At 34.6% G+C, this 12,547-nt stretch overlaps 1 protein-coding gene across 1 annotated transcript; it reads right to left on the bottom strand.

Moving 5' to 3' along the window:
- Window positions 1-2,163: 2,163 nt before the first annotated feature.
- On the bottom strand, window positions 2,164-3,356 carry LOC137839445 (uncharacterized). The gene is made up of 4 exons (XM_068648560.1): window positions 3,154-3,356; window positions 3,013-3,100; window positions 2,698-2,923; window positions 2,164-2,411 (listed from the first exon to the last, which is right to left on the bottom strand). Exons 1-4 carry the CDS (start codon window positions 3,354-3,356, stop codon window positions 2,164-2,166), a joined length of 765 nt encoding a protein of 254 aa, XP_068504661.1.
- Window positions 3,357-12,547: the final 9,191 nt, after the last annotated feature.

Genomic DNA, 12,547 nt, shown 5'->3' with positions numbered 1-12,547 from the left:
GTAGGTGTAGTTTTTAGGAGGTGTCATAGTAGAAAAAGGTCACACCTCCCATGTGACTTGTTTTTGGTGGGAATTTCAAATGAGTTTTATTTGAAAATTCCCACCTATTTTTCAGCACCTCTAGGCTATAAATAAAGGTGCTTAGCTTGTACAATTGAGATTGGAATTTTATAGTAGAGAGACTATACTCAAATTTGGAGAGAAATTGTGAGTTTTGAGTCTTCTTCTTCTTTGCCTTATCTTGTGAGCTATGGTGAGCTTCAAGTGGTGGCACTCCATCACTTATCTTGGTTCAAGGTTCCAAGTGGCGTGAATGGCTTCTTCCAATTCTCAAAATCCAGCAAGCATCTTCCTATAAGTGTTCTTCTTCCTTTTCTTCAATTTTCCTTTCGGTAGTTTTAATTCCTAGTGTTTTCCTTCATTTTCTACCGTTTACTTTTACTTTTCCAGCTTTGTTCTTTGTTTCTTTTCGGTTCAGTAGCTAGCTTTTCAATTCTGTCCAGTTTTTAATTCTTGTTCTTCATTCCTTGTGTTTTGATTCCATTTGACAATACATGGGCTTCCATATGAGTCTTGGTTGGTGCTAAGTTTTGGTGAGTTCTTGAATTAGAACATTGATCCAATTCTAAAGTAAAGTGCCTTGCAAATCCAGCTCAAGTTGCTCCTAAGAATGTCAAGAATCATGTGTTCTTGTAGTTACATTCACATCAAGTTTGTAATGGCAAATCAAGAAGAAGAAGTGCAGGATGTATCCAGAGTGTCAGGCTCCTCATCATCATGGTCGAGGTTCCCGGTGTCCACTTTGAAATTGGCAGTGGAAATATTTGATGGAATTGGACATTTCGGCATGTGGCAAGGAGAGGTCTTGGACTCTCTTTTTCAGCAGGGTCTTGATATTGCTATTGAAGGAGAGAAACCAGAGGAGGTAGAGGAGAAAGACTGGAGCATCATCAACCAGTTAGCATGCGAAACTATTCGATCCTACCTGTCCAGAGAGAAGAAGTATGCTGTAAAAAATGAGACTTCTGCACATAAACTGTAGAAGGCATTGGAGGACAAGTTTTTGAAGAAGAGTGGTCAGAATAAGCTCATGATGAAGAAAAGGTTGTTTTGATTTGACTACAACAAGGTACTACTATGAATGCACACATCACTATGTTTAATCAATTAGTAGCAGACTTGTTGAATTTAGATGTGAAGTTTGAGGATGAGGATTTGGCTTTGATGTTGTTATCATCTCTTCCTGATGAATTTGAACATCTGGAGACTACGCTCCTTCACGGGAAGGAGAATGTGTTGTTAGATGCTGTTTGTTCTGCTTTATATAGTCATGAATTGAGAAAGCAGAATAAGATGAAAACCAGATCAACAACATCAGAAGAAACATTGGTGGCAAGAGGTTGTCAGCAAAGCCAGACAAAGGGGAGAAGAGGGAGGTCTAAGTCTAAAGGTTGAGTCGTTGCCAAAGATGAGTGTGCTTTCTATCATGAGAAAGGACACTGGAAGAAAGACTGTCCAAAACTGTAGAAGAAAGGGAAGGCTTCGCAAGATGCTAATGTTGCAGAATGCAAAAGTGATGTGGAATCAGATATCTCTTTAATTGTCTCGCTTTCAGCATCATTGTATCCATATGAGTGGATATTGGATTCAGGTTGTACCAATCATATGTGTCCCATTCGGGAATGGTTCTTTGAATTTCAAGAACTTGATGGTGGGGTTGTTTACATGGGTAATGATAATCCATGTAAGACAACTAGGATAGGTTCAATCAAGTTGCGAAATCATGATGGATCCACCAGAATTTTGCGGGATGGACGGTACGTGCCAAAGTTGAAGAAGAATCTCATCTCATTAGGGGCTTTAGAATCTAAAGGCCTAGTTGTGACGATGCGAGATGGAATTCTTAAAGCAACTTCAGGAGCACTGGTGAGGTTGAAAGGCGTGAGGAAGAACAATTTGTATTACTATCAAGGTAGTACAGTGGTGGGGACAGTAGCGACAACAACTTCTAGCTCTAAAAAGGATGTCGAGGCAACGAAGTTGTAGCATATGAGGTTCGGACATGCTAGAGAGAAATCCTTGCAAATTCTTCCCAAGCAGGGATTGTTGAAAGGTACGAAGACAAACATTGAAAAATAGGAGAAAAAATATTATTTCATGAAATTAATTGTTTACATAATCTTGCCACATTTCGTTTGTTATAGTGTCCCTAATATCACACTCTAGCCTATAATCATGTTCACGAGCATGGGTAGTGCTTTGTTGGACATCTTCTTGTAACAATTCATTATTTACTTCTTCAAGCAGAGACTCATCATTGTCGACCCCGCGTAGAAAGTTATGCAGAATACAACAAGCTAAAACATTTTTTGTCATAGTATCCACATCATAATGTGGATCAGTCCCACTGGCTATAATTGGAAAACGTTTTTTTAGCACCCCAAAAGTTCTCTCAATTACATTTCTAAGTGATGAATATATCGATGATTAAACAGCTCTTTTGCATTTTGTGGCTCTCTTCGCGAATATTCTTTCAAATGGTATCTCACTCCACGATAAGGTGTTATTATATTTCGTTTTAACATAAAACCTGCATCACCAAGATAGTATTTTCCTATAAAGATTGTCGAAAGCTGGGTTAGTATATACTACTACAACCTTTTAATTCTTCTGCACACCCAATCCCCTAAAACTAACCTTCTGGAATAACCAAAGGATCGTCTCGTACCAAAGCATCTTTCAATATCCTTGAATCGGAGGTAGTTCCTTCCCAACCGGCCAGGACATATGTGAACTTCATGTCAAAGTCACAACCTGCAAATATGTTTTGGGTTGGCCAATCTTTTCTCCCTCGAAAACGAGGTGGATCAGCACGTGCAACCTTAACACGTACATGAGTCTCATCTATGGCCCCTAAACAATCCTAATGTAAACCAAATTTCATAACTTTAATTAAACAAAAAATAAATAACACATTACACATAATTTCAAGTAATGTTATCATCAACAAACCTTAAAGTAGGGGACAAATCGATTGTTGTTAAGGATGTGTGGTTCTACAAGCATTCCATTTGGTTGAATTAAGAATTCCCCCTCCAACCTTAAAATTGCAGTCAAAACATTATGAAAGTGACGGGAAATGTTTCTCCAGACCGATGGAAAAAGAATGACACACTTCGATTCTTCACATTATGTCCAATAATGTGCAGAAATTTCGCTACTTGTTCTTCCACGGTTGATCGATATGCATCTTTAACAAGTCCAGTTGCACGTATTCGTTGACATAATTGAATGAAAGCTTCCGGTCCCATGCGAATAATATCTCGAGATTGTTCAGTGTGAACCAAGTATTCCATTAATTCTTGTCTGTGGCACTCTTTTTGTGGTGTAAACTCTCTCATAGAGTTGCTTCTACTAGGCACCGTGCATAACAAACTCAATCCAAAAGCAATCATACAAAGGATGATCACTGATGCACCTTCAGTATTATTTTTTTATTTGTTATTGGATTTGTGAAATTAAATTCATGTTCGCCACAACAAGATCGTCATAAATTCTAACCGTTTCCTCAAAATGTACCATCTCTGCCTCGTCATAATTTCTTTCCGAATTCATATCGAACGCGGTTACCGTTTCGGTGTAAATCTACACCAATACAGTGACCATATTTTTAATTAATTTTAATCAAAATTTTATTATAAATTACTTATCATTTCATTTCTGTAATATAACATGAATTATATAAATATATACAAAAATTTTATTTTTCAATATTATAATTTAATCAAACAACATATAAATATAAAAAAAATAATCACTATCTACATTTATGATTAAAACCCTAAACATTATAATTTTTTATTTCCATTCTGTCACAATTTAATTTTTAAATAAATAATTCTATTTTTATAAAAAATTCAATTTTCAGAAAATAATAACTTTCTACATTTATTATTAAAAAATCAATTTTCTTCTCTAAATTTTTACAGCTTATTTTAATTACTACAACATTTTTTTATAATGTTTTTAATTATAATACTAATAAATAATGTTAAATCTAAAAAAATTAAAACCCTAAACATTATAATTTTTTATTTCCATTCTGTCACAATTTAATTTTTAAATAAATAATTCTATTTTTATAAAAAATTCAATTTTCAGAAAATAATAACTTTCTACATTTATTATTAAAAAATCAACTTTCTTCTCTAAATTTTTACAGCTTATTTTAATTACTACAACATTTTTTATAATGTTTTTAATTATAACATTAATAAATAATGTTAAATCTAAAAAAATTAAAACCCTAAACATTATAATTTTTTATTTCCATTCTGTCACAATTTAATTTTTAAATAAATAATTATATTTTTATAAACAATTCAATTTTCAGAAAATAATAACTTTCTACATTTATTATTAAAAAATCAACTTTCTTCTCTAAAATTATTAAAACCCTAAACATTATAATTTTTTATTTCCATTATGTCACAATTTTTTTTTCAATAAATAATTCTATTTTTTATAAACAATTCAATTTTCATAAAATAATAGATTTCTACATTTATTATTAAAAAATCATATTTCTTCTTTAAATTTTTACAGCTTATTTTAATTACTACAACAATTTTTATAATGTTTTTAATTATAACAATAATAAATAATGTTAAATCTAAAAAAATTAAAACCCTAAACAATTAAATCTTATAAAAATAATACTATCTACACATATTATTTCAAATTAAAAAATTCTCCATAAAATAAAATGTTCAAAAATACGATAATAAATACATAAACAACTTAACAGACAAAATTAATTTACTAACTTATTAGCATAAATCACTACTATAAACCCTAAACAAATTTAATTACAAAATCATAACCATAAAAAAATAATATAAATGTTTACCACATAATTAAACCACAAACAAAAAATACAAATAAAAAATAAAAGAAAAACCTGAACACTAGCAGAGGAGACGAAGATCAAATTCAGCTAAGGAAGAACACCACCACAAGAAGAACTGCAAAGCTGCTTGGAAAAAAAAACTTATTCAAGTAACCAAAAAAAAAATCAAATTCTGAAAAAGCTTAACCAATTAAGCAGTAACTTATAAAAAGAGGATAATCAATTATCCAACCAATTTCAAAGAAACATAATCGATTATGTATACACCTTAAAAAACCACATAATTGACTACTATGTATTACATAATCAATTAGCCTCATTTTAACACATATGGCATAATCGATTATGCTCCAAAAACAATACCACATAATTGATTATGTAACGAAAATAATTGATTATCTGTTATGTTTTACACCTATTCAGACCCTCTATTTTCAGTCATAATCGATTATATGAAAATAAAAACCATGGCAATGCTTACCTCAGATCAATGAAGCACTGCGAAAGTCACCCCCTACTACTATGATGCCTAAGGAAGCTCTCCAAGCCCATTTTAGTTTGAGTTTCTTTCTTTTACGGATGAAGTTTCAATGCACAGGTTTTAGTTTTATATACAACTCAATAGCAATTAATAGGAACCAACTACCTCAACTGCTGCTGCATTCATGTCATTGAAAGGCATTGGTTGGTCAAACGATTCCTAAACCAAAGTCAAGAATCTGATGCCATGCGTAACACTATAAGGTTAGTGCAAAGGTGCATGCAGTTTTGTCGTTGCATGAAAGGCACACACGTGAAGAAGAAGAAATGAAAAAGATAAGGTTACATTGGTAACTTCTCAAATATGACGTGGCTTTCCTTCCCCACTCTCTCCTTTTCTCTTCATTCCTCAGAAGAACCACCTCTCCCTCTACTTTCTCACCATCTCCTCCCTCACTCGCATGTACCTATGGAACCAAACGGGGGTGGCCCTGCGACATCCGTCGTCGACTACAGTCCACCCCCAGAACCAAACACTACCTTAGTATTCTGTTTTAGTGGGAAAATCACCCGTTTTTCCCAACACAAGGTTGTATGCAGACACAGTTTAAAATCAAGTTAGTCACGGAACATTTTTCTAAGTGCAAAATATAGAATTTAGGTTGTTCATGAAACAGTTTTCTAAGTGCAAAAGTAGTTATACACATAAACGAAATGTAAGAATAATAATAGAATGAGTATCTCATTAGATGGTACATAAGAGAATGCAAGAATAACATGGATGGGTGTTTTCCATCATGCAGCAGGATGACATGCGGATAGTAGGTGAACAAGGAAAATTGAATTGTCCTTGTTATGCAGGTACTCAGTTTGGCGCTGTGTAGGGTGTCATGTTGCAGATATGCACTAGAGGTCAACAACGGCTCATCTACAAGTTGTGGTAAGCTGGAGAGGGTAAGAAGAACAGGAGGCAGATGGAGCAAAATGGCTTTGACCTAACCAAGGAGGCAAACTGGTGGATAAAGGCATGTTATAGACAATCTAAGAAATGAGTTGGATGTTATATTGTTAAAAGTTTGTTGGCCAGGTGATGGAAATGGTGGGAGGTCTTAAAATCTGATGGATGGTAACCAAAAATGCCTCAAAAGTGGATTATGTACAGGAGTTGCTGGTTTTGGTGTGGAAGCTACAAGGTGAAGCTAATACTCAATCTGGTGCACATGGAAGGGTCCTGCTCTTGGCTTAAAGACTGGTTGTTGGCATATGCTTCTAACAAGGGTCATCTGTGCAGGGTCGTAGCCATGCCAGGGTGCATTGACGAACCACTTACAGTCAATATCTCAAAAATGATGTTGCTGGTGTGGCTCTTGGGTGCTCGGTTGGTGCGTTTGGTTTGATGTTAGAGTGATTTCAGAAAGAACACTATGGAAGGGAGGATTGTTGTAATTGGATTAGGCAGGTTGATAAGGATAAAGGAAGGTTATGTAGTTATGGTGGATGCTACTGGTGTGGAGAAAGCATATGTGGAAGGAGAGAGCATTCATCCCGTTTTGCTCTGAATCTGAAGGAAGATGGAGGTTGGAATTATAATTCTGGTTCTATTCACCCTTTAAGTCCTTTGGTGTTTGAAAGCTGCAGGGAGCAAATCTTAGACCAGATTTGTTGAGGGTGGTCTGTTGGAGTGGAGACAAGTCAACTGGAGGTAGCAGAATTGGAAGAAGTAGTAACCGTAAGAAGATTTATGCGGTTTTGTGTGTGGAGCAGAGCAAAGTGTTCTGCATGTTTACCTTGGGAGATAAATGAAGAAGGGGTCTTGAAGAATGAATTTTGGCTGTGCTAAAAAAAGCTTAATTCTGGGCATGTACATGAAGTAGTGAATGGAAAGATGTCAAATGAATCCTGCAAGTAGCCATGCATGGTATAATGGAAGCCTAAGAACGTTTCTAAACCAGTATTGAGATGTTAAAACGGCCCAAGAAGTGTGGAATTAGGAGCAACATGATGGAAAGGAAGGAAGGGTAAAAGCTTTGCTGGATGGAGCTGCTTAGGGAGTACATGATCTTTGGATTAAGACATTAGATATTGCCACAATCATTATTATTATATCTGGTTTTGCTGCATAAGTGGGATGCTGATTTGTGGTACTGTGGGGGACCGTAAGTACTAGTCTAGCCCAATTGTGTAGGTTTATGCGTTGGTGGAAGGAATAAGTGTTTTATGTTCTTTTTAAGAAACCAATACCCTTAATTGGTTTGGATTTCGCCCACTATACAGGTTAATAATCCTGAAGTATCTCCTTTATTTTACGAAAATGATTATTTGACACCCCAAGAGTGCTTGCTCCAAATTACACTTGCTGACATGGATTAATTGATGATGTGGCATGGGCAGTTTTGGTAATTCCAAAAAGGGCAACGTGGCATGGGCAGTTTCTGTAATTGTGAAAAGGGAAACAATCCAATTTGAAAAGGGTTTCAATTTGAAAATTCCCGCAAGCATAGCATCGTAGAGAGAGAGACGAACGACAGAGGTGCGAAACGGTGATGGCGAAGACGTACGATGATGGCAGAGACGTACTTGGACGGTGACGGCGGAGACGTACTTGGACGTGTGCGAGGTAAGTGTCTTTATTTTGGTTTTTCTGGCATTTTTCATAATTATATGTTTTCTTTCTTAAATGCTTTCTTTTTTTTCAGAATTATATGTGTTAAGTTGATTGCTCCCATTTGTAAGTGTATGTTACCCTGTTTGATGAGCTGAAGACAAGTGCCAATTGATGCCACTTTTCTGATGATACTGCTTACTAATTGCTTGGATGTCTCAAAACCTTTTGTATTGGGATTTTTTTATTGGCTTGATTGCTCCCATTTGTAAGTGTATGTTGCCCTGTTTGATGAGCTAAAGACAAGTGCCAATTGATGCCACTTTTCTAATTCTGTAATGTCCTTCTGACAATCTTTTACAAATAATTTCTTACTAGCGAGATTGATATAGAGATATGATTCCTTTGTATGGAGAAAACTTTATTAGAAGAAGTGTATATTGGTTTGGTTCTGAAATGGGAAACATTCACACAAATTAATTTTTCTTAATTTGAAATCAACAAAGATTAAATAAAAAGGAAGATTTACCTCAAAGTTAGGATTATGATAGTCATTTTTTTGTGTTGTTTGCAAAGTCCTAAAGGGGGAATTGTTTGGAGTATCATATATATATATATATATATATATATATATATATATATATATATATATATATATATATATATAGGTTTATATTATTGTTTTAATTTTTTTAACACTGGACTTCAAGTGTGTCTATTTTACAATGTTCATATTTACCCTTATAGTGTAAGTGGATGGGGTTTGGCACGATGTGGTGGTCATTGTAACCCCTATAGTGTAAGTGGGGACCCATGTGTTAATAACTGGGGACCCATGAATAACTTTCTGCATGCTCATTCTCTTCAAGTATTTTTTTGTATTCCTGAAATTGGAACTGAATGTTGTTTATAGTTTAGACATATTTGGATGGTATGAATGTTAATTGGATGGGTTTTAGCATGATGTGGTGGTCATTGGAACCCTTATAGTGTAAGTGGGGACCCATGAGTAACTTTCTGCATGCTAATTCTCTTCAATTATTTTTTTGTATTCCTGAAACTGGAATTGAATGTTGTGTGTAGTTTAGACATAGTTGGATGTTATGAATGTTAATTGGGTGGGTTTTAGCATGATGTGGTGGTCATTGGAACCCTTATAGTGTAACTGGGGACCCATGTCTTAATAATTGGGGACCCATGAGTAACTTTCTGCATGGTCTTTCTCTTCAATTTTGTTTTTGGATTCCTGGAACTGGAAATGAATGTTGTGTGTAGTTTAGACATATTTGGATGATATGAATTTTAATTGGGTGGGTTTTAGCATGATGTGGTGGTCATTAGAACCCTTATAGTGTAAGTGGGGACTCATGTGTTAATAAGTAGGGACCCATGAATTACTTTCTGCATGGTCATTGTCTTAAATTTTGTTTTTGGATTCCAGAAACTGGAACTGATTGTTGTGTGTAGTTTAGACATAGTTGGATGGTATGAATGTTAATTGGGTGGGTTTTAGCATGATGTGGTGATCATTGGAACCCTTATAGTGTAAGTGGGGACCCATGTGTTAATAAGTGGAGACCCATGAATAACTTTCTGCATGGTCATTGTCTTAAATTTTGTTTTTGGATTTCTGGAACTGGAACTGATTGTTGTATCTAGTTTAGACATAGTTGGATGGTATCAATGTTAATTAGGTGGGTTTTAGCATGATGTGGTGGTCATTGGAACCCATGAATAACTTTCTGCATGGTTATTGTCTTCAATTTTGTTTTTGCATTCCTGTAAGTGGAACTGAATGTTATGTGTAAGTGACACATGGTTGGACTGTATTAATGTTAATTGGGTGGATTTTAACATGATGTGGTGGTTATTGGAACCCTTATACTGTAAGTGGGGACCCAAGAATAACTTTTTGCATGGTCATTGTTTTCAAATTTTTTTTTTGGATTTCTGTAAGTGGAACTGAATGTTGTGTGTAAGTGACACATAGTTGGACTGTATTAATGTTAATTGGATGGGTTTTAACATGATGTGGTGGTCATTGGTTTTTTGAAGGTTTAGAGAATGGAAACTTCACGGTCCAAGAATTCTGTCCCTCATGCAAAAGCTGATATGAAGGTACTAATTTTACATTTTGTTCATAATAGTTGAATATTTTGTGAATTGACATGGTTGAATAAATAAAGTTGTTGTTATTGGTTTATGTTCTGATGTTGCAGGTACGAGTTAGGCACAATGTGCTGACTCAATATATTGTTGATGTCAACCATAAACTTAGTAGGTTTCAACAAGAAAGGATTAAACAAACTCCATTTAAGTGGATGCTTGAAATGGACAAAGTGTTGGAGATTTTTAACAGCCTCATGAGAGAACTATTAAGTAGATGGGCAGCCGATAAGGAAGCATTTAGGATTAGAAAAAGTATAGTTCCATTTTCAACTCTTGATGTGTGTTTTACATTAGGATTGTCGGTTGTGGGGGAGGAGGTGAAAATGGAGAATGACGGGGGAGGTGTTGTGAATACATTGTTTGATGAAGGGGAGGAAATGAATTTATCAACAATTTTGAAAAAGTTGGAGGATAAAAATTTGAACAGAAAAAAAAATGTTGATGATTTTGTTAGGTTATACATATTGTTAGGGTTATATGTATTTTATGTTCCTAGAACTTCTAGAACATTTACTTCTTTTGCTTCTTTTGCTTTTAAGTGTTTAGACAATTTAGATGCATTACAATTATATAATTGGGGGGTGCAGTGTATAATGTCTTAGTTACAAGTTTGACGAGGGCATCCCAAGTTTACTATGAAGAGAAGAATGTTAGTGAAATATATTTGGCAGGTTGTGTCGCTGTTTTGCAGGTTAGTTAAAATTTGTAAAATTATGTTGTCTTAAATTATTAGTGATTTTGTTTAATTGTTAATTAGTTGGGTATTATGTTTTTGGAAATAGGTGTGGGCGGTCCACCATGTGGGTGTTGGCGACCGTGCCCAGTGTATTGGTTTTCCACGATTTTTGCATTGGCCGAGTGTTAATAATCGTGGAAGAAGGTTACATGAAGTTTTTTATCTGCTGAGGTATATTTGCGAATTGTTTAGTTTTTGGTGCATGTTATTGCAGAAAATTTAGATTAGCTCAAAAGTAATTGTTTTTTCAGATTGTATGGGATTGGCCAGTAAGTGCTGAAGAGGAAGGAATCCAAATTTTGAAAGAAGCCTTAGCAGATTCTGATGAGGGTGTTTGGGAAGGTAGTGGTGGTAAAAGTGAGTGGGACGACTTACTTTACCAACACAAACTTTCTGAGAAGAAAGTTGCAGATAACGAATTAAAAATTGATCATTTAGATAAGCAAATTAAAGAGGTCTGACAAATGCTTGTTAAAGAAACCGAGTGGTCAGTTGGATTTGTGCGTGGAGCCAACCCAACCTCTCATGGAGCAACCTGTGCTGGTCCAAGCTCATGCAGTTTGAATATTTCCAAAATTTATAATACATTTTTTGCATTCAAGTTTGACATGAAACGGTAAGTACATATAATTGTAGCCATTACTTCATTTGTTGTTATTGCTTGATTATTGAGTTGGTGTTAAATGTTGATGTAGTGTCATTGTGGATATACAAAACAACATGTTGACGAGGCTGGATTTGCAATCATTAAGGCCGCGGTCAAGAGTTGACAATATGGTAAAAATGTATATATTGTAGTAGTTGTTCTATTTACTTGTAATATTTACTTAATTATGTTGAATGTGTTTGTAGATTATGCTATTTGTAACCGGCTTCTTAAATATGAATCAAATTGTTCATTTTGGAGTGGTGAATCGCTTTTCATTCAATCCGTTTTTTGCGGTTAGTGTTGATTTAAATTGATTTTGATTTCTTTTAAGTTTTTGTTATTACTAATAATAGAGTTTGTTGTTGCAGACTTGTGTAATTGAGGAGATGATCAACAATGGGGGACAAAATTCATGGTCCAGTTTGGATTACATGTCATTTTATGAGAATGCTTTATTCCCATATCAGGGAATATCTTATTGTGATTATATAGGTTAATATTATTGATGTTTTCTGTGAAATTTGTCGGTGTTTGTTAGAATGGTGATGTTGAGTGTGACTTTAAACTTTGCAACGTTTTGTAGGTGTTTGTCCCAACTGTGTTCAATGAGCACTGGTGGTTGTACGCACTCAATTGTCGAACCAGGCAATTGCATGTATTGGACTCCATTGGTCATGGAATTGAAGATCGATTCAAGATTGATAAAGTAATGGTAAATACCTGGATATTCTTGAATACTTACGAATATATTTGGTTTGTATTTCTTTATCATTGTTGTTAAATTGCATGTTGTAGGTTGATCGTCTACAACACCTTTTTGAAATTCTTGACAAATTTTTTGGAAATAGTGGTGCTCAAATTTCATTGGTAAAAGAAAATGTTCCCCTACAACCGAATAGGTTAGTATTGACAGTAATATTCATATTTATTTTGATTTGATATTTTCTCTAATTTGGTTTGGAGTTAATATTTTGAATTGTTCTTTAGGGTTAAATTTATTTT

The sequence above is a fragment of the Phaseolus vulgaris genome, chromosome 3, assembly GCF_000499845.2.
Source record: "Phaseolus vulgaris cultivar G19833 chromosome 3, P. vulgaris v2.0, whole genome shotgun sequence".
Lineage (NCBI taxonomy): Eukaryota > Viridiplantae > Streptophyta > Magnoliopsida > Fabales > Fabaceae > Phaseolus > Phaseolus vulgaris.
The sequence above is the reverse complement of the archived record's forward strand: the minus strand, read 5'-3'. Positions and strand labels throughout refer to the sequence as shown.

Excerpts from the sequence above, each read along its gene's own strand:
- LOC137839445 (XM_068648560.1), bottom strand. The coding sequence starts at position 3,356 with ATGGAATACTTGGTTCACACTGAACAATCTCGAGATATTATTCGCATG. Across the intron at positions 2,924-3,012 it reads GATTTGTCCCCTACTTTAAG|GATTGTTTAGGGGCCATAGA; the intron begins GTTTGTTGATGA and ends GGTTTACATTAG. Across the intron at positions 2,412-2,697 it reads TCCTTTGGTTATTCCAGAAG|CCAGTGGGACTGATCCACAT; the intron begins GTTAGTTTTAGG and ends TTCCAATTATAG.